The following is a 23,138-nucleotide window of genomic DNA, read 5'->3' as shown; positions in this document are numbered from 1 at the left end:
ATTTATAGTGATGGGGCCTGTAATTTCTCAACCAGTATTGATCACTAATCACATGCTGCAGAATAGAGACGGGAAAAGGTTCATTGAAGAGCATTATGTGCCCAATCAAAGAGGTGGCAGACTGCTGAGGAGGAGGAGACCTTACACCCAACGCATTTACAGGGATAAGTGATCATATCTGGACTTGTCCGATAACACATACGTTAGAAGGCTGCGATCCCGAAAGGAGGTCATCAGTGAGTTATGTCAGCTAATTAAGGGAGATCTGCAACCTACCAACACCATCAGCACCGCACTGCCCATTGAGGTTAAGATTGCTGTGGCACTTTTCTTCAATGCATCAGGCAAATAATCATGGCAGTAAATGCAAATTTTCCAGGTAACATTCATGATGAGCAACATCTTGCGTGAGAGCACTGTCCCTGACCTGTTTAAAAGTCAGCCACATGGTCACGGTTGGATTCTGGGGGATAAAGGATATGGCCTTGCCAACTCGCTCATGACACCCCTGCAAAAGACTTAGACAGAAGCCGAGAAGCGCTGCAACGAAAGCTATATAGCCACACGCAATATCGTCGAAAAGACAATTGGAGTGCTGAGCAGCGCTTCAGATGCCTGGTGTCATGTTTGTAACCTTCACACAATTGTAACCTTTATGTAACAATACTATACACTGTATACACCTGAGTAATGCACACCTTAACCACAGGGGGTGAACTTGTGGGAGACACTCCTCACCTGGTCATCCAGGTATATAAAGGGAGGTCCCACGCAGGGTCATCACGTCTTGATCCTGGGAATAAAGGTTCGGGTCACACTGTGACCTTGTCTGCAGTACATGCCTCGTGTGATTCTATAGCAGGGTGTAAGGACACCACATTTGGCGACGAGAAACAGGAATCAACGACCCACGAGGATGGCCACCGGTAGCACAGAGGAACGGTACTGTGTCAGTGAGGACTGGGACGACTTCGTTGAGAGGCTCCAGTAGAGTTTTGTCACAAAGGACTGGCTGGGAGAGGAAGCAGCTGGCAAGTGGCGGGCGCATCTACTGACCAGCTGTGGATCCAAGACGTATGCGCTGATGAAAGACCTGCTCGCACCCAAGAAGCCAGCGGACAAGTCCTTTGAAGAGCTCAGCACTCTGATCAGTAAGCACCTCAAACCGGCCAAACTTAGAGGGTGGCCAAATGCCGAAGGTCCGCAACGAAGTCCGATATGCTTTGCCCCTCCCAACACCGGTGTGTATAGAACCGGTGCCGGGCTATGTGTATACTGTGTCCGTGAGGACTGGGACGACTTCGTTGAGAGGCTCCAGCACAGCTGGTCAGTAGATGCGCCCGCCGCTTGCCAGCCGCTTCCTCTCCCAGCCAGTTCTTTGTGACAAAGCTCTGCTGGAGCCTCTCAACGAAGTCATCCCAGTCCTCACTGACACAGTATACACATGGCCCGGCACCGATTCTATACACACCGGACTTCGTTGCGGACCTTCGGCGTTTGGCCACCCTCTGTAAGTTCACAGATGCCTGCAGGGGGGAGATGTTAAGGGATTTCTTCATTGAGGACATTGGTCATGCGGGATTTTCAGGAAGCTTATTGAGACCAAGGATTTGACTTTGGAAAGGGCAACGTTGATAGCCCAGACCTTCATGACAGGGGAAGAGGAGACCAAGATAATTTAAGCATGCAGCCCTGGTTCCAACGTGGCAATGGACCAGGGAATTAACATTGTTAACAAGACTCAAAACCCCGCAGGCAGGCAAGGGCAATTCGACACCGCCCAGGCAGCAACAAGCTCTAGGGTGGGCCAGCAACAGAAACAATGGCAGAGGGATCGGCAATTCATGCCATCACAAGGGACAATGCGTCCTGGGATGGGACCATTGACACTCAGCAACAGAGTGCTCAGGAGTAATCAAAGAGACAATCAGAGAGGAATGCCTGCTAACAGTTCCTTTGTTCACAACAATCTCAGCTCATGCTGGAGGTGCGGTGGCAGACACACTACGAAAACCTGTAGGTTTCAATAATTTATCTGTAGAAACTGTAACTTCAATGGACACCTGACCAGAATGTGCAGAAAGCCCATAGTGAGGCTAGTTTACGAGGCAGAGGAACCAGACGAGGGGTCTGAAAGGCAGCGTGATGCTTGGGGCCAAGCTATCGATGCTGAAGTCCAGAGGGTTCACTTGGCAGACGTCCACAGCTTGTATACCAAAACGCCACCTATGATGATGAAAGTTCATGGAGCTGGACACAGGAGCCAGCCAGTCACTTATGAGTGCCCAACAATTTGAAAAACTATGGCCACACAAAGCTAACAGGCCCAAATTGGAACGCATTGACACGCAGCTACGGACGTACACCAGAGAGATCATCCCAGTACTAGGCAGTGCAAACTTGGTGGTCACACACAATGGATCGGAGAACCAGCTGCCACTCTGGATTGGCCCGAGGAATGGTCCCGCACTCTTGGGGAGGAGCTGGTTAACAGAGATGAACTGGAAATGGGGGGATGTGCACGCCATTTCATCTGTGGAGTGAAGTTCATGCTCACAGGTCCTACAGAAATTCGAGCCATTTTTTCAACCAGGTGTCGAGACTTTTAAGGGCACCAAAGTAGTGATATGCATCACCCCGGACGCCAGACCAGTGCACCACAAAGCCAGAGCCGTGCCGTATGTGATGCATGAGAGAATTGAGAGTGAGTTGGACAGGCTGCTAAGAGAGAGCATGATTTCGCCTGTTGAATTCAGTGACTGGGCAAGCCCCATCGCTCCTGTCCTTAAAGCGGATGGCTCGGTCAGGATTTGTGGCGACTACAAGGCCACCATCAACCGAGTGTCACTACAGGACCAATACCCGCTTCCGAGAGCGGAGGACCTTTTTGCCACGCTGGAAGGTGGCAAGCTGTTCACCAAGTTGGACCTCACCTCAGCCTACATGACTCAGGAACTGGCTGATGAATCCAAGCTTCCGACCACCATTACTACGCGCAAGGGGCTATTTGTTTACAACAGGTGTCCGTTTGGCATTCGTTCAGCGGCTGCTATCTTTGAGAGGTACATGGAAAGCTTGCTTAAATCCATCCCTGGAACAATCGTATTCCAAGATGACATCCTAATCACGGGTTGAAACACTGAGGAACACCTCCGCAACCTGGAGGAGGTGCTACGCCGACTAGACCGGGTAGGCTTGCGACTCAAGAAGTCCAAGTGGGTGTTTTTGGCCCAAGAGGTCGAGTTTTTGGGCAGGAGGGTTGCTACAGATGGGATCTAGCCTACCGAATCAAAAACGGAGGCGATCCGTCGCGCGCCCAGGCCTGGCAACACATCAGAGTTGCGTTCATTTCTGGGATTATTGAACGATTTCGGGAACTTTCTGCCAAACTTAAGTACATTGCTGGAGCCACTACACGTGCTCCTACGTAAAGGTTGCGATTGGTTTTGGGGGGACTGTCAGGAACGGGCTTTCAATCGGGCGCGGAACCTGCTTTGTTCTAATAAGTTATTGACCCTGTACAACCCCTGTAAGAAATTGGTTTTGACATGCGATGCATCATCCTATGGGGTTGGGTACATGTTGCAGCAGAGCAATGGTGAGGGCCAACTCCAACCTGTGGCTTATGCCTCCAGGTCGCTCTCCCAAGCAGAAAGGGGGTAGTGGATGGTTGAAAAGGAAGCACTCGCATGTGTCAACGGGGTGAAAAAGATGCACCAGTACCTTTTTGGCAGAAGGTTCGAGTTAGAAATGGACCACAAGCCATTAACATCCCTTTTGTCTGACAGCAAGGCTGTCAATGCCAGTGTGTCAGCTCACATACAGCGATGGGCTCTCATGCTGGCTGCGTATGATTACACCAGGCATCGAAAATTGCGCTGACGTGCTCAGCAGGTTCCCACTGGCGACCACCGAGGGGGTGTCGAAGAAAAGCGTGGGGATGGTCATGGTCATTAAGGCTTTCGACACCGCAGGCTCCCATATCACAGCCCGCCAGATCAAAATCTGGACCAACAGAGACCCTCTCCTATCCCTGATAAAGAAATGTGTCCTGACTGGGGATTGGGCGCCCGCATACGAAGCGTGCCCCAAGGAGGTCAGACCGTTTCACAGACGGATGGACGAGCTCTCCATCCAAGCCGACTGCCTGCTATGGGGCAGCCGGGTAGTCATGCCCCAGAAGGGCAGGGAGGCATTCATCAGGGAACTCCACAGCGAGCACCCAGGCATTGTGCGAATGAATGCAATGGCCTGGTCACATGTATGGTGACCGGGAATTGACTCCGACCTGGAACACTGTGTTCGCAGGTGCACGACGTGTGCTCAGCAGGGTAATGCCCCCAGGGAGGCCCCACTCAGCCCGTGGCCTTGGCCCACCAGGCCATGGTCATGTATTCACGTAGACTACGTGGGCCCGTTCATGGGGAAAATGTTCCTGATTGTTGTCGATGCATACTCGAAATGGATCAAGTGCATTATATTGAATTCGTGCACGACATCCACCACTGTGGAGAGTCTGCGTACGATCTTTGCGACCCACGGCTTGCCGGACATCCTGGTTAGCGATAACGGCCCGTATTTCACTAGCTATGAATTCCAGGAGTTTATGTCTGGTAATGGTATCAAACATGTCAGGACAGCACCGTTCAAGCCGGCTTCCAATGGCCAGACAGAACGTGCGGTTCAAATCATAAAACAGGGCATGCTCCGGATTCAAGGACCCTACCTTCAGTACCGCCTATCGGCCTCCTGCTGGCCTATAGGTCCTGACCGCATTCGCTCACGGGAGTCCCGCACGCGGAACTATTCATGAAACGCACGCTTAAAATGCGGCTGTCCCTCATTCATCCAGCCCTGTCAGACATTGTTGAGGGCAAGCACCAGTCCCAAACCGAGTACCATGATTGCAACTCAGTGGGGAGATGCATAGAAATTGATGACCCTGTATTTGTTCTCAATCATGCTTTGGGACCCAAGTGGCTTGAGGGTACTGTAATTGGCAAAGAGGGGAATAGGGTCATAGTGGTCAGACTTAACAATGGGCAGATATGCCGCAAACATCTGAACCAAGTAAAGAAAAGGTTCAGCATGGACACTGAGGAACCTGAGGAAGATCATGAGATGCTATCCACACCACTGCCAGTGAACGAGCAACAAGGACATTCACCAGCATGCACAATCCCTGCAGCCAGCCCGGACAGGCCGGAATCACCTCAGGCGACAGAGACGCATGCCAAGGCCCAACCGCCAGAGCCCCAACTGCGGCGCTCCACGAGAGAGCGTCGACCGCCTGAAAGACTCAATCTTTGACCCAAAGACGTTGGGGGGAGGTGATGTCATGTTTGTAACCTTCACACAATTGTAACCTTTATGGAACAACACTGTACACTGTATACACCTGAGTAATGCACACCTTGACCACAGGGGGTGAACTTATGGGAGACACTCCTCACCTGGTCATCCAGGTATATAAAGGGAGGTCCCACGAAGGGTCATCCCTTCTTGGTCCTGGGAATAAAGGTTCAGGTCACACAGTGACCTTGTCTGCAGTACATGCCTCGTGTGATTCTATAGTAAGGTGTAAGGACACCGCACCTGGGCCACTCAGCAGGCAACTTGCAGTACCACCCTGAGCAGGTCGCTGAGTCCATTGTGGTGTGCTGCATGTTACGTAACTTAGTTATCAGGAGGGAACAAGAATTGCCAGATGGGACCGCCGGTCCACCTCAGGAGAGAGGGGAGGCAGGAGAGGAGCAGAAGGAGGACGAGGACCTCGGGGAGGACAATCAGCCTGGCGATGAACCCATGCCCTCACCCCACCCTACACCGCAGGAAAAGCCCCGTGGTATTTATGCAGCTACAAGTCTGTTGCGTCAGCAGCTCATAAATGAACGCTTAGTGTGAAGTTACGTTGGTGACAGTTATAGTTGCGTTACGTTACATTTCATCCTTGCCTGGCCTGGCCTCGCCATTGTTTTCAACCCTTGTATTGATGTTTAACCTTTCTGTTATTGGAAGACACGTCACTTCAATTGTAAGTTAAATAAAAATCTTTAATAATTTAAAACATTTTTAAAAAAATGGTAAACAAACTATAAAAGTGAAAAAACAAACATATACATTAAATAAATAATTGAATATAAACATCTAACTCCCCTCCACCCCCAACAGTCAACACATTTTTAATAACAATATTTTTTTAATAACAATTGAAATGAAGCAGAACACAAACACCCACCCATCCTCCCAACAGTCAACAATGTTTTAATAATAATAACTCCAACAACCCGCCAACAGTCAACTATTTAATAACAAAAACAAGAATAAGCCCCCCCACCCCCCAACCTGGGGGCCTTGCTTCCCTCTGCCTCTAAACCCTTGGTCTTAACCGCCCCCCCCCCCAACCTTATCCACTTACACTCCCTCTTCTGCCCACATTGACACCAAGCTGTCTTGCAGCAGGGCACCTCGAGCGCTGCTGCTGTGGAGGGGTTGGGGGGGGGTGGGGCGGCAGGGTGACGGTGGCAGAGTCAAATCTTGAGAAGCTCGAGAAGAAGTTAACGAAGAAACATCTTCTGAGTCAGAAGCAACTGCTTCCTCCTGACTCGCATCTGTTCGCATAGGTGGTACGGCACCTTGGGGTGCAGTGCCGTATCCCGAGACCACCGTCTGCCGCATAGCATCGACGGGATCGGCCATTCTCCGCATTGCCGCAACCATCTGAGCCATGTCCTCCGAAATACGCACTGAGACTTCGGCAATGTTATCGGTCAATCGACCTATTGCCTGGAGGAGCTCTTGACCAATGTCGACGCTTGCCCTCGACAGTGAGACCATGTCCAGGTTGACATCCACCTGTCATTGCGCATGCCTACCTCGCCGAACCAACCTCCGCGGGGTCGGTGTAGGCGCTGGACCACTCGGGTGCCATGCTGCAAGACTCTTGGCCCCGCTACTTCCTCAGTTGATGAGGATGTGGTCGCAGGAACATGAGACCCTTGAGTTGAGCAACCCGGGTGAAACTCTCCATCCTCCATAGTTGTCTCTTCTGTGGTCAGACACTCCAGGGGCCTCCAGGTTCCTGCTTTGCTCCAGGGGAGCCTAGGGACCTAGAAAACACAATTGAGGTTAATAGAAGAGAAGGGGAGGCCAGGGTGACATGAGAATGCTTACCCCACGCAGGCATATATACAAGGAGCGACATGACTGCAATAAATATCACTGACAGACGTCACATATAATTAACATGAGAGTACAGAAGCTGCATGACATTACAATAAGATTTCATAATCTCAGCATTAATTATATAACATTACATCATTCATATAGTATACTCAAATGGCATTAAATTACTTTACATTACCAATGGTTTATACATTACTCACATGGCACAACAACAGGATCAGCACCACCACGGGTGGCCAAATGATTATGCGGCCCGACAAGGGCTGAGGTCCGCTCCTCCAAGTCGGTGAGAAGGTACAAATCAGCAGGCCCTCCTCCGGTCCACCTGCGCTCAGCGCCATTCTTATATATCTTCTGCAAAGGTGACAAGAGCATGGCAGAAACTAGATGCCGAGGTACTATTACAGAAACACACAGATATTGTAATCCACAATTAATCAACGCCTATTCTTTTCATCGTTAACATTATATGCTAATAAGGTTTGTATGCAATTGATGCATGGTTATAACATCTACCTTCAGAGAGGAAATTTAAGAAGTTTGTGGTTAGGAACTAATGCGTGACACCAAGATTACCCATCTTAATTACAATCCGACAGACTTGCATTTTAATTAATGAGTTAGTGCATGATTAAAATTATAAAGGTAATAATTTAGTACTTACTCTTGCACACCCAACCAGGTCATTCCAGCACTTGCGACACTGGCTTAGCTCTCTAACATCGTGGGCCAGTGATGAAACAACTTCGGTGATCTCTGCCCAAATTCTTTGATATACACGGGGTGGGGATTTCCCACGACCACCCCGGGTCAATTGGCCCCACCGAGTCTCCACCTCGTGGACCAGGGCCCCATTTGCCTCATCGGAGAGGCGTTTCACCCTCCTTCTCCCTCCAACCTCCACCAAATCCTCACCCACCTCCTCATTGACTGGATTCCTCATATTCCATTTCCATTTTGCAAACTAGTTGTTATTAGATCGATTAGATTTTAATACAGCCTCGAGTGAGACAACCTTCACAAGCAGGCTCAAAGACAAAATGCGGTCTCTCTCTCCCTTCCTTTGTCTTCTGAACATGAGCAGATGACCTCTGACCTCCCGAATCGCAGAAAAAGTTCATTGCATGAAAAAAAAAACGCGTATGCGCAAAACGGCCATTGTTATGGACACCGGCCTTGCACGACTGAAATCATCGCGTTTGCCCATTTCACATCGCTAAGGCTATCGCCCAAATTAAAAAGGCGAAACTAGCGGTTTTTAAAATGCGTGATATTCCAGCGATCCTGAAAAATAAAACAACCACTAATGCCGGAAATATTGCCCATTTTTGGGTAAAACGATAATAATGGAAAGTCTAGCCCAATGTATTTTCAAGCTGCTGATTTAGATAGCATCTCCAAGGTATGTTAACATACTGACTAGCATTAGGAGCTGAAGTGCAAACATGTCTGAATTATGTTGGGGGATACTTTGGGCCCATATTCTGAATGGTCCTATATTAATGTTGCACATGTGTCACAACCTTAGCTGCATTTAATAATGCAGATCTGTAATGGTCCAGGGACTTATGACATTGACATCCATCAGGAGATCTCTGATGGACCCGTGGATCTCCAGAGAGTGCAGTCATCCTGTGAAAAGCCACAGGCAGCTTTGTGACTTCAAGATGACTTATGATGAGTTGCAACTACACAAAGGGAATTGTCACAAATACAAGAGCGATGTGAGAAATACATTGGATTGTAGGAGACATAGGAACAGGAGTGGGCCATTCAGCCACTTGAGCCTGTTTCACCATTCAATTAGATCATGGCTGATCTGTATCTTTGCTCCATCTACTCACCTTGGACCCTTAATACAAATTCCAGCCTTTTATTTATATCAAACTGCCCTTCGTAAAGTTTGATAATCACAATTTACCAAAAAGAGAGAGTTAATTGAAGTCATACTTCTGGTTGTCCCTCTATAAAGTTAAGCTAATTGCTGAATATGATCATTCAACAGTACAGTTCCTTGTTATCTTTCAAGGACAAGCAGGGTCACAATACTGGACTGCCAAAATAAATCTAAGTTTATTGAGTTCAATTTTAGTTGGCCGCAAATGAAGCTTTGGATTGGAATGGTGTGGCTAAGTTTCAGCTTCTTTAAAAAAAAAATAACAGCTATTTCCTTTTTCTTTTTTGGGAATTAGAAATGTAGAACTGATCCTATGCTTCGTATTGCTGTGGATTAGAAGGAAATGGAATTTATTGGGTTCAGCTATCGCTGTGTTTGGGGAGTCGGTGGTTACCATGCTGGATCCAAAAACATCCCAATTGATTAGCAAAGCCAACTTTAAGGAAATAAAGTTTCTCATTTATATACTGTCCCATGTATGTAGTAGTCTGTTTGAAATGGTAACATAAAGCAAGCAATTCAGGGGAAAAAATGTTCTTATCCCTTAGATTTCTCTGTGGAGACTACACTGATGGATTTACAGTGTGTGTCTGTCTATGAAGCTTTAGAAACCTCTAAGGTTCATTTCTTCTGTAAATATTTGGACAGCTGATATTCTTTTAAACCTTTCACATTATTAAATCAATACTTGTGACTAAATCAGTATAAAACATGTTTGAATTTTGATTGTTGCTGACAGTTTTTTTTGTTATTGAATCTAAAAACTGATCTTTTCCGTTTAATGAGGGACCTTTATTCCCTCAAAAGATATTTCCTTGGATAGGAAGTTGTTTGTTCCAAGTTAGGAGTGTGTATATTGCATATCATTGGAACAGAAAAAAACAGGAACAATAAATAGACATTTCTCCATCTAGCTAACTCCACCCATGTTCTGGTCATCCTCGACACAAGGGACTGCCTAATACTATACTCTATACTATACCCACGTTCTGGACTTGAACGCATCGTACGATTTCTCTCTTACCTCAGTGCTCAGTCTGTGACTTTCTAATCTCCAATCAATAATGAACCAGTCCATTTCCTTTTTTTAATGCATCACTGCACTCACTAGCAATTTGTTCCATAAAACTGAGTCAAAATATTTCAGTTGAGCTGGTGAGACCGTCAACGGAAAGGAAACTCGAGTGGGCTGTAAAACAAGCTTCTAATTTGCTGTTGCCCATTTTTCACTATTGCGCAAGACAAATTTCACTTCCAGACCATTTATAGTGATTGAGGGGTCTGGAACAATGGGTCACAGATATAAGATTAAATGTAAGAGATTTAGGACAGAAACCAGGAAAAACTTCTTTACATGGATTTGGTGATTGAAGCAAAAACCATGTCAACATTTAAGAATAGGTTAGATTCATTCATGGGATGTGGGCGTCACTGGCAAGGCCAGCATTTATCGGCCATCCATAACTGCCCTTGAAAAAGTGGTGGTGAACCGCCTTCTTGAACTGCTGCAGTCTTTGTGATGAAAGTACTCCCATAGTGCTGTTAGGGCGGGAATTCTAGGATTTTGATCCGGCGATGATGAAGGAACTGCAATTCCTAAGGGAATCAAGGGATTATGGGAATAGTGCAGGAAAGTGGAGTTGAGGTAGATCAGCTGTGATCTTATTGAATGGCAGAGCAAGCTCAAGGGGTTGAATGGCTTACTCCTGCTCCTAATTCTTATGTTCTTATATTCTTATATTCTTATTTCAAAGTCAGGATGGTGTGTGACTTGGAGGGGAACTTGGAGGTGGTGGTGTTCCCATTCACCTGCTGTCCTTGTATGGGATAAACGCCAGCACAGGCTGGTTGAGCCAAAAAGTCTGTTTCCGTATTGCAATTTCTATGTAATTAGCTTGAGGTAGGGATATTTTAAGATCGTCATTTTTTACAAGCAGTTGACAGAAATCATGAGGCGAGCATAAAACATCTTGGCAAGCTTGTTAAACACTTATCAGGTTCTAGCTGCACACATATGTTGCTGCTTTCTCTTTACATTTGTCATGCTCCATACTTCAGAGAATGCCTCATGCAGTCAGTAAATCAAGTCTCTACATTATACTTGACAGTCAGGAAGTGTGAACCAGAATCTGTGCTTTCACAATCCCGAGTAAATGTGGTAAGAAACAGGTAAAAGTACCACGGGACACGCATTTTTTCCTGTAGTGAAAACTTTTATTATACCTTGCAATTTGTCAAAAGTGTCAATAAGCAAGCATTGAGAATACCATTGCAGTTTCCCTAAGTGTCGCGTTCCAGATGAACCATTGACTCTGGAAAAAATAAATCCCATTTTACTCCTATTCCCACAACAATCGAGAGGTGATTTTGATTATTTAGCTTGTTAAAAAGGCTTGAGCAGTTGCCTCACTGTTCATGTGGTGGGAGAGGTGGCACAGGAGAAGGCATACAGACTGACATCAGTGACATCTAAAAGAAAAGAAAACAAGTCATACACACTATGTAAAGCTTTGCATGTAGTCCATACTTGCTGTAAATATTGCACTTATTCCTGGCACAATTTCCCAGCACGTTTTGTTGATCGCACGCCTATTGTTGTTAGAAAGAAAAGGAAGAGCTTGCATTTATATAGCGCCTTTCACGACTGCAGGACATCCCAAAGCACCTTATAGCCAAGGGAAGTGTCGTCACTGTTGTAATGTAGGAAATGTGACAGCCAATTTGCACACAGCAAAGTCCCACAACAATAGAGTAAAGGGCGAGACCATCTGTTTTAGGTTTTGATTGCGGGATAGATTTTGGCCAGGACACTGGGGAAATTTCCCTGGCTCTTCTTCAAAGTAGTGCCAGGGAATCGTTTACATCCACCTAAGAGGGCAGGCGTGCCCTCAGTTTAACATCTTTTCCAAAAGATGGCATTTCTGGCAGTGCAGCACTTCTTCAGGAGTGCATTGGAGTGTCAGCCGAGATTTTGAGCTCAAATCGTGGAATGGGATTTGAACCCACAACCTTTTGATTCATAGGCAATAGTGCTACCAACTGAGCCACGGCTGGTGCCAAAAATGTATAACAACAACAACTACTTGTATTTATATAGTGTCTTTAACATAGTGAAACATCCCAAGGAGCTTCACAGGAGTATTATGAGACAAAATCTGACACCGAGATGCATAAGGAGAAATTAGGGCAGGTGACTAAATGCTTAGTCTTTAAATGCGAGGTAGGTTCTAAGGAGCGTCTTGAAGGAGGAAAGAGAGGGAGAGAGCTGGAGAGGTTTAGGCAGGGAATTCCAGAGTTTGGGGCCTAGGCAACAGAAGGCACGGTCACCAGTCATTGAGCGATTATAATCAGGGATGCTCAGGAGAGCAGAATTAGAGAAGCATAGACATAGAAACATAAAAACATAGAAACATAGAAAATAGGTGCAGGAATAGGCCATTCGGCCCTTCTAGCCTGCACCGCCATTCAATGAGTTCATGGCTGAACATGCAACTTCAGTACCCCATTCCTGCTTTCTCACCATACTCCTTGATCCCCTTAGTAGTAAGGACTACATCTAACTCCTTTTTGAATATATTTAGTGAATTGGCCTCAACAACTTTCTGTGGTAGAGAATTCCACAGGTTCACCACTCTCTGGGTGAAGAAGTTCCTCCTCATCTCGGTCCTAAATGGCTTACCCCTTATCCTTAGACTGTGACCCCTGGTTCTGGACTTCTCCAACATTGGGAACATTCTTCCTGCATCTAACCTGTCTAAACCCATCAGAATTTTAAATGTTTCTATGAGGTCCCCTCTCATTCTTCTGAACTCCAGTGAATACAAGCCCAGTTGATCCAGTCTTTCTTGATAGGTCAGTCCCGCCATCCCGGGAATCAGTCTGGTGAACCTTCGCTGCACTCCCTCAATAGCAAGAATGTCCTTCCTCAGGTTAGGAGAACAAAACTGTACACAATACTCCAGGTGTGGCCTCACCAATGCCCTGTACAACTGTAGCAACACCTCCCTGCCCCTGTACTCAAATCCCCTCGCTATGAAGGCCAACATGCCATTTGCTTTCTTAACCGCCTGCTGTATCTGCATGCCAACCTTCAATGACCGATGTACCATGACACCCAGGTCTCGTTGCACCTTCCCTTTTCCTAATCTGTCACCATTCAGATAATAGTCTGTCTCTCTGTTTTTACCACAAAAGTGGATAACCTCACATTTATCCACATTATATTTTATCTGCCATGCATTTGCCCACTCACCTAACCTATCCAAGTCGCTCTGCAGCCTCATAGCATCCTCCTCGCAGCTCACACTGCCACCTAACTTAGTGTCATCCGCAAATTTGGAGATACTACATTTAATCCCCTCGTCTAAATCATTAATGTACAGTGTAAACAGCTGGGACCCCAGCACAGAATCTTGCGGTACCTCACTAGTCACCGCCTGCCATTCTGAAAAGTACCCATTTACTCCTACTCTTTGCTTCCTGTCTGACAACCAGTTCTCAATCCACGTCAGCACACTACCCCCAATCCCATGTGCTTTAACTTTGCACATTGTGTGGGACCTTGTCGAAAGCCTTCTGAAAGTCCAAATATACCACATCAACTGGTTCTCCCTTGTCCACTCGACTGGAAACATCCTCAAAAAATTCTAGAAGATTTGTCAAGCATGATTTCCCTTTCACAAATCCATGCTGACTTGGACCTATCATGTCACCTCTTTCCAAATGCACTACTATGACATCCTTAATAATTGATTCCATCATTTTACCCACTACCGATGTCAGGCTGACCGGTCTATAATTCCCTGTTTTCTCTCTCCCTCCTTTTTAAAAAAGTGGGGTTACATTGGCTACCCTCCACTCGATAGGAACTGATCCAGAGTCAATGGAATGTTGGAAAATGACTGTCAATGCATCCGCTATTTCCAAGGCCACCTCCTTAAGTACTCTGGGATGCAGTCCATTAGGCCCTGGGGATTTATCGGCCTTGAATCCCATTAATTTCCCCAACACAATTTCCCGACTAATAAGGATTTCCCTCAGTTCCTCCTCCTTACTAGACCCTCCGACCCCTTTTATATCCGGAAGGTTGTTTGTGTCCTCCTCAGTGAATACCGAACCAAAGTACTTGTTCAATTGGTCCGCCATTTCTTTGTTCCCCATTATGACTTCCCCTGATTCTGACTGCAGGGGACCTACGTTTGTTTTTACTAATCTTTTTCTCTTTACATATCTATAGAAACTTTTGCAATCCATCTTAATGTTCCCTGCAAGCTTCTTCTCGTACTCCATTTTCCCTGCCCTAATCAAAACCTTTGTCCTCCTCTGCTGAGTTCTAAATTTCTCCCAGTCTCCGGGTTCACTGCTATTTCTGGCCAATTTGCATGCCACTTCCTTGGCTTTAATGCTATCACTGATTTCCCTTGATACGGTTGAGCCACCTTCCCTTTTTTATTTTTACACCAGACAGGAATGCACAATTGTTGTAGTTCATCCATGCGGTCTCTAAATGTCTGCCATTGCCCATCCACAGTCAACCCCTTAAGTATCATTCGCCAATCTATCCAAGCCAATTCACGCCTCATACCTTCAAAGTTACCCTTCTTTAAGTTCTGGACCTTGGTCTCTGAATTAACTGTTTCATTCTCCATCCTAATGCAGAATTCCACCATGTTATGGTCACTCTTCCCCAAGGGGCCTCGCATAACGGGATTGCTAATTAATGCTCTCTCATTACACAACACCCAGTCTAAGATGACCTCCCCCCTAGTTGGTTCCTCGACATATTAGTCTAGAAAACCATCCCTTATGCACTCCAGGAAAAACTCCTCCACCGTATCGCTTCCAGTTTGGTTAGCCCAATCTATATGCATATTAAAGTCACCCATGATAACTGCTGCACCTTTATTGCATGGACCCCTAATTTCCTGTTTGATGCCCTCGCCAACATCACTACTACTGTTTGGAGGTGTTTACACAACTCCCACTAACGTTTTTTGCTCTTTGGTGTTCTGCAGCTGTACCCATATAGATTCCACATCATCCAAGCTAATGTCCATTCTAACTATTGCATTAATCTCCTCTTTAACCAGCAATGCTACCCCACCTCCTTTTCCTTTTATTCTATCCTTCCTGAATGTTGAATACCCCTGAATGTTAAGTTCCCAGCCCTGATCATCCTTGAGCCACGTCTCCGTAATCCCAATCACATCATATTTGTTAACATCTATTTGCACAGTTAATTCATCCACCTTATTACGGATACTCCTTGCATTAAGACACAAAGCCTTCAGGCTTGTTTTTTTAACACCCTTTGTCCTTTTAGAATTTTGCTGTACAGTGGCCCTTTTTGTTTCTTGTCTTGGGTTTCTTTGCCCTCTACTTTTCCTCATCTCCTTTCTGTCTTTTATTTTTGTCTCCTTTTTGTTTCCCTCTGTCTCCCTGCATTGGTTCCCATCCCCCTGCCATATTAGTTTAACTCCTCCCCAACAGCACTAGCGAACACTCCCCCTAGGACATTGGTTCCGGTCCTGCCCAGGTGCAGACCGTCCAGTTTGTACTGGTCCCACCTCCCCCAGAACCAGTTCCAATGCCCCAGGAATTTGAATCCCTCCCTGCTGCACCACTGTTCAAGCCACGTATTCATCTGCGCTATCCTGCGATTCTTACTCTGATTAGCACGTGGCACTGGTAGCAATCCTGAGATTACTACTTTTGAGTTCCTACTTTTTAATTTAGCTCCTAGCTCCTTAAATTCGTTTCGTAGGACCTCATCCCTTTGTTTACCTATGTCGTTGGTACCAATGTGCACCACGACAACTGGCTGTTCTCCTTCCCTTTTTAGAATGTCCTGCACCCGCTCCGAGACATCCTTGACCCTTGCACCAGGGAGGCAACATACCATCCTGGAGTCTCGGTTGCGGCCGCAGAAACGCCTATCTATTCCCCTTACAATTGAATCCCCTATCACTATCGCTCTCCCACTCTTTTTCCCGCCCTCCTGTGCAACAGAGCGAGCCACGGTGCCATGAACCTGGCCGCTGCTGCCCTCCCCCGATGAGTCATCCCCCCCAACAGCACTCAAAGCAGTGTATCTGTTTTGCAGGGGGATGACCACAGGGGACCCCTGCACCACTCCACTTGCACTACTCTTCCTGCTGGTCTTCCATTCCCTATCTGGCTGTGGACCCTCGGGGGTTGTGGGGCTGGGGGAGATTATAGATATAGGAAGAGAGTAGGCCATGGAGGAATTTGAAAATAAAGATGAGAATTTTGAAATCGAGGCAGTGCTTAACCAGAAACCAATGTAGAAGCATAGGGGTGATCGGGACTTGATGTGGGTTAGGACGCGGGCAGCTTGTTTTGGATCACCTCTAGTTTACATGGGGTAGAATATGAGAAGCATTTTTTCTGATGAAAGTTCATCGACCTGAAACGTTAACTCTGTTTCTCTCCCCACAAATGCTGCCTGACATACTGAGTGTTTCCAGCATTCTTTGTTTAGTTTTTCAGATTTTCAGCATCTGCAGTATTTTCCTTTTGTTTTGGTATTAGAAAGCTGCTGCTTACGTATTGTTTAACAGAGGCTGATAAACAGCACTTAGTGTCTGTGTGTTTGGGTACGCGTGACCACGACTCAGTCTCTGCTGGTCAGTAAAGATGCGAATGGGTTGTGTAACCACAGCTTTACATTAGCACAACTGTTAAAAGGCTGTACTGGGTAGCGTAGTATAATTGGAGCATGAGCTGTTTACTGATCACCCAGCACAGGGAAACCTGTTAGAGAGGCTGCGGCTCCTCCAAGTCTTTGTAATATTCAATTAATTCTTTCGCCCTGTTCTGGAAGCATTTGTCGTTGGTCCATTAGCATCTTATATAGTATTACATAGTATTTACAGCACAGAAACAGGCCTTTCGGCCCAACAGGTCCATGCCAGTGTTTATGCTCCACCTGAGCCTCCTCCCCGACCTTCTTCATCTAACTCCATCAACATATCCTTCTAGTCCTTTCTCCCTCATGTGTTTATCTAGCTTCCCCTTAAAGAGGTTGGATCATATATGCTACACCTGGAGTTTGTGGTACATTTGTCATTAGTTCAGTTGGCTTCACATTGTTTACTTGTGAAGAATATTCAACAACAACAACAACTTGTATTTATATAGCACCTTTAACCAAGGCACTTCACAGGAGTATTTTGAGATTAAAAACTTGTCACCGAGCTGCATAAGTAGAAATTAGCGCAGGTGACCAAAAGCTTGGTCAAAGAGGTAGGTTTTAAGGAGCATCTTGAAGGAGAAAAGAGGTACAGAGGCAGGGAGTTCCAGAGCTTGGGGCCGAGGCAACTGAAGGCACGGCCACCAATGGTTGAGCGATTATAATCAGGAATGCGCAAGAGGGCAGAATTAGAGGAGCTCAGGCATCTCTGGGCAGGGGAACGGGGTCATGGTGGGGGGGAGGGGGTCGGGGGAGGGATGGGGGTTGTGGGGCTGGAGGAAATTAAAGAAGATAGGGAGGGGTGAGGTCATAGAGGGATTTGAAAATAAGGATAAGAATTTTGAAATCGAGGCATTACTTAACTGGAAGCCAATGTAGGTCAGCGAGCAGGATTTGGTGCGAGTTAGAACACGGGCAACCGAGTTTTGGATCACCTCTAGTTTACATAGGATAGAATGTGGGAGGTCAGCCAGGAGTGCATTGGAATAGTCAAGTCTAGAGGTAACAAAGGCATGGATGAGGCCTTCAGCAGTGGATGAGGTGAGGCAAGGGTGGAGACAAGCGATGTTACGAAGGTGGAATAGGTGGTCTTAGTAATTGTGATGTTAAAGGTATTCACAAGTAATAGTGTGCTTTCACATGAGTGCAAATAGACTTACATCTATTATCATCAGTGAGTATTAGTGTTGACTCTCCAATGGGTGTAAGAGTGAAAACACAACTTTTTCACGGCATAGGAGAAGTATAAAATTACACATTCATTTACTCACTGAAACAGATTCTTCCTGAGCTGAGGAAGGACACAGCTTTTAATCAGCGTGGGCCTGGACTGTACCACCCACCATGTTGTTTTCCACTGCTGCCACTGTGCAAACAAAAGGCTCAGATAACCATCTGACCGTGCACAGGTCTAATAATCTGTGGGGAGTTATTGTTTTGTTAAATGGCCATGATTTGTCAAGAGGGCCTTTCCCTAGCTCAAGATGTTCAAACAAAAAAAATGGTCACAAGTCGGGTTGTGGTCAGCTGCAAGCGTGGGATCTATTGATCCTTTCAGTCTTAAAATAGTTTTAAAATTAATTCCAGAATCAAAGCAGAAAATGGCCCTCACGTGTGTGTAAGTATTACGATTCTTTCTGCCAAGGAAAATATTATCCATCATCAGCAGGATATGGCTCCAAGTGGATAAAAGATGAAAATAGTAATATTGCCATTATTCATTATTATGCCCTGCGAGGTTTGGAAACCGTATAGAATTTTTTTCTTCATGTCTGTGATAATGAACATAAATATATGTGTTTTTAATATCTGATTTCAATCGAATGTGTCATCTTGGATAACAGAATGATATGATCAATATCTCTCTTCTTGTGAAAGTGATCACAATCACCTTCTCAAAGAAGATGTTCAACGGATTTCGTTCCAGCCCAAACAAAAATGTTCATGTCAACTTACACTGCATCCTTTATTTTCTGTTGGATTCTCTACATAAACAAGGAGTACAGTAAATGACAGGCGTGTCCACCAATTACACACCTCAAAGCTCATCATCATTATGGAAAGGAGTCTTGCATCCCATGTGGACCTAGCTCCCAAAATAATTTGAACCACTAATATCCACTATTCGCATTGTCCATGTTCTTTATCAATTGTAGACATCCTAAATACAGGGAGATGCTGAGTGGGGTCCTCTGAATAGCTGCAGTTTCATAGCCCACTCTATACATGGGATTAATACATTAGCATTTGACGGAAAATCACTTTTGTAAATGTTACCTATACTGTTTTCAAGGCAAGAAAGCAACTCGGTACTCAGAGGCCTGAGTTTGGTTCTACCTTTAGACATGTTTACCACCAGAACTATTTCAAATAGATTTTACATGGAATTAAATAGAATGTAGGGCACAGAAACAGGCCATTCGGCCCAACTGGTCAATGTTGGTGTTTATGATCCACATGAGCCTCCTCCCACCCTACTTCATCTAATACTAAAGACTCTTGGGCCGGAATTTTCCCGTTGGCAAGCATACGGGTTTTAGGGCAGGTCGGCAGCAAAAATCGGCAAAATGGCCAGCACGTCGAGAACCCATCGTCATCCCGCCGAATTCCGTATTTAGCTCAGGCCCGTTTCGAGGCACACCACGGACCCAAGCGGGAGAGGCAGGCGACCTCATTGAAGTACTTATATGCTTGTTGCGAAACCCTTAAGAGACTTTTTAACAGCAGCTATTGGCTTTAACTTCAGGAGCACGGGTATCACGCACCTCGGGAACCTCGCCTGTGAAGGAAGGCGGAAGCTTAGTAATCATTGTGCGAGTGCATTAACTGAGAGCTGGAAAAACACAAATACTCCCACATTACACCTGATTACTTGGCTAATGGAAAGGCTGTTGCTGAGTCCATTTTGTGCAGACATTTAGCTATTTGCGGATCATTTCTGCAACCTCGGAAGCCAATTTCACGACATTACTACTCAGTATGAGAACATTGAGGGATTGGGTCGCTGATCTCCACTTCACCTGCCTATTACATCAGCATGGGTGCTACTTATGCTGTCTCTCCTTGGACCTCAGAATCAGACCAAGATGAGCCCCAGCACCAACAACACCAGCAGCAGCAACTGCAGCCTTCTCCTTAATGACCTGATGCTCCACAGGAGAGAGGGATCAGCACAGGGCTGCACCATGCCGGAGGTACCCCCAATACAGGGTATACAGGCAGAGGATGAGCTTCCTGGACATGACTGAGCAACAGTGCTTCATGAGGCTTCAGGCTATCGTGCCAGATCATGGCAGACATTTGTAGCTTGCCGGAACAAGACCTGGTGCCCAGAGGACCTGGTGGGCACACCTTACCAGTGGCTATCAAAGTCACCACTGCCCTCAACCTCTTCACCCCAGGCTCATTCCACGGATCTGCAGCAGACATTTGCAGGATCTCGCAGTCGGCTTCCCACAAATCATTCAGGTGGCTGATGCCATGTTTAACAAGCTAGCCAATTATATCATACATAATATATAATATATCAACTTTGCCACTGATGAAGCCAGTGTTACTGAGCAGGCGCTCAGCTTTGCGGCTCTAGTTGGCTTCCCACGGGTGCAGGGCATCATCGACTGCACACAAGTGACCATCAGGCCACCCCATCATCACCCAGGAGTAGTTGTGAACCGCAAGGGCTTCTACTCTCTCAATGTGCAGCTCGTCTGCACCCATAAAAAGATCATCGTGCATGTGTGCGCCAAATTCCCAGGCAATTAATCATGACTCTTTCGTGCTGTACCAGTCCACCCTCCAGCAGTTCTTCACCCCTCAAAACAGACTTACCGGCTGGCTGCTTGGAGACAAGGGCTCATCACTGAAAACATGGCTCATGACACTCTTAAGGAGGCCAAGTACTGTGGCTGAGGATCATTATAATGGTAGCCACATAACCACCAGCTGCATCATAGAGCAAGCAATAGGTATACTAAAGATGTGCTTCAGATCTGGAGGAGCCCTTCAGTACACACCAACTAGGGTCTCCAGAATCATCGTTGTATGCTGTGCTCTGCACAACATAGCGCAGCAGTGAGGATTGGAGCTGCAGGAGGAGCAGGCCACAGAGCGTACAGGCTCTTCGGAAGAGGAGGAGCAGGTACAAGATGAGGAGGAACCTGAGGTGGAGATGGCACCAGCAGCGGTGCACATTACTGCCCGATAGGCCAGGGACAACCTCATCATGGCCAGATTTACTTAACTTGCTCCAATACACCCATATGGCTGCCACATGCTGTACTAAGTTCCCCTGCCACCCCTGCCAACAACACCATAAAGCATCCCTATAATGACCAAGTCATTCCTCTCACCCAAACCAATTGTGTAAATGGTGAACAGCAGTGGTCTCAGCAATGATCCTTGTGGAACCTTGTTGATAATCTAAGTAACTACCTCTAACTCGTGTTCTCTCTTTTGTAGCCACAATTTAAGTTTGTGGGTAAACAAAAGTAAACATTTAAATTGATTTATGATGATTCAATTTGTTTATTGTACAAAGGACGCAATTTTCATGGTTGTTTAAAAGTCAGATAAACATCAAAGCTGTCTCAGGTCAGACATGCCAGGAGGCAGCCATCCAAAACTTAAATCTGCAAACTATTTAACTTGTTACAAACTGTTAACCTTTCCACATTATCTTCGCAGGGCCAAAGGAATAAAGACTAAATTGGGCAGCCTGCTGCAGAAGCCAGAACTCTTCGCTGACTACATCATCCCCTACTCCGATAAAACTGAGAAAGCAGCCAAGCCCCACAGGTAATGGATGATAATTCAGAGGATTTGTTAAAATGAGAGAAGTAGACACACTGACATCCATCAAACACGGGAGTGCAATTGTTCTTGTTTGATAAATCTATCAGCGTCATCTTGTATTAAACCTCTTTGGATGTTATGGAACAGAACACCCCCCCCCACCCCAACCCCCTCGCCCCATGTGATAGTGATATAAGTTTCTTAGGATGTTATGTGGAAAAAGAACAGTTAGTTAAAAACTACATTCGATAAACTCTCTACTCGGAACGTAAATGCCTCTATCATATCTGATATTAAACCAACTACTCTACAATGAACTGGTCTGGTCAGCCCCTCACTTATTACCAATCAGTTCATATACAGCAACAGCTTTGCTCACAATACCAAAAAATGTGTTGCTTTGAGTCAAACATCTCAAAGTCTAAATAATCAGAAACTACCGTCTACATTGCTTCATGACATGGAGACATTCGGACTATTCCAATAACACCATTGACAGTGTTAAATTTTATTTCAGAGTACTAGTTGAAGAAGCTTAAATATATAATCAGTGGGTTTTTTTCTCCCACAAGATACCCTGGATAGTCTTGGACTGTTGAATGAGGAGAGTGGTGTAAAACTACATCAACAAGAGCTACTTTGCAAACATTATGGTCAAACTCTGGTGGCCCACTGCAACATTGACATATTGGCAGTTTTTGGAAAGAGTTAAGGATCTTGTTGAAATCACGGAAAATCTCTTTACCAGTCACAGGCTGACTATGACTGCAGACATTTGCCTAGGTCAAATACCAAACTCAGACTTCCCCAATTTCACAATGAAACGAGTGAGGCAATGAGGATCCGGCTCCCCACTCACATCACTGTCAAACTACAGTCTGTAAGAGGCATCAAAGTAACAGGCGAAATCGCCATTTACTGCGCATCAGGAAATAGTCTCCCTTCAAACTGCCACTCGCTAACAGCATTACTGGTCCACTTAACTCTTCGGATTTTCAGAAGCAGGAATCATTGGACAAAATGATTTTTGCATACAGTCAGCCTGTAACTGTTACTGAGACTTTTTTTTTGAGGATTTTAACAAGACTTTATCCAAAAACTGCAATGCGTCAATGGTGCAGTGGGCCACCAGAGTTGGCAAGTTCCCAGCGTTAACCACGCTGCTTATAGGCAGCTAACCATTGGGGAGGCGGGAAATCTAGCAGGGCAGGCAATCAGTGTGGGCCTGCAATGCTACCTTAAAAGGGAGGGTGGGAGCATTGGGAGTGAAATGGAGCAGCTGTTGTCAGCAGCAAGGACATAAGATAATGGAAGCCTTTAAGGCGCACAATGCCCGAGGGATTGCAGGAAACAAATAATGAGTGCACGTCCTGCTTCCAGATTTCCCTTTAAACACTGCTGGACCTGACCTGTACCACCCATAAGAACATAAGAACATAAGAACATAAGAACATAAGAACATAAGAACATAAGAAATAGGAGCAGGAGTAGGCCATTTCATCCCTCGAGCCTGCTTCGCCATTTAATAAGATCATGGCTGAACTGATCATGGAC

At 45.9% G+C, this 23,138-nt stretch overlaps 1 protein-coding gene across 1 annotated transcript in view; it reads left to right on the top strand.

Annotated features, from left to right (window-relative positions):
• Positions 1-23,138, top strand: part of LOC139268723 (regulator of G-protein signaling 5-like) — a 70,049-nt gene that overhangs the window by 7,365 nt on the left and 39,546 nt on the right. The window contains exon 2 of the mRNA XM_070887348.1: positions 21,477-21,587. Coding sequence (XP_070743449.1) covers positions 21,477-21,587 — 111 coding nt within the window. The remainder of the gene's footprint in view (positions 1-21,476; positions 21,588-23,138) is intronic.

This window comes from Pristiophorus japonicus, chromosome 8, assembly GCF_044704955.1.
Source record: "Pristiophorus japonicus isolate sPriJap1 chromosome 8, sPriJap1.hap1, whole genome shotgun sequence".
Taxonomy (NCBI): Eukaryota; Metazoa; Chordata; class Chondrichthyes; family Pristiophoridae; genus Pristiophorus; species Pristiophorus japonicus.
The sequence above is the reverse complement of the archived record's forward strand: the minus strand, read 5'-3'. Positions and strand labels throughout refer to the sequence as shown.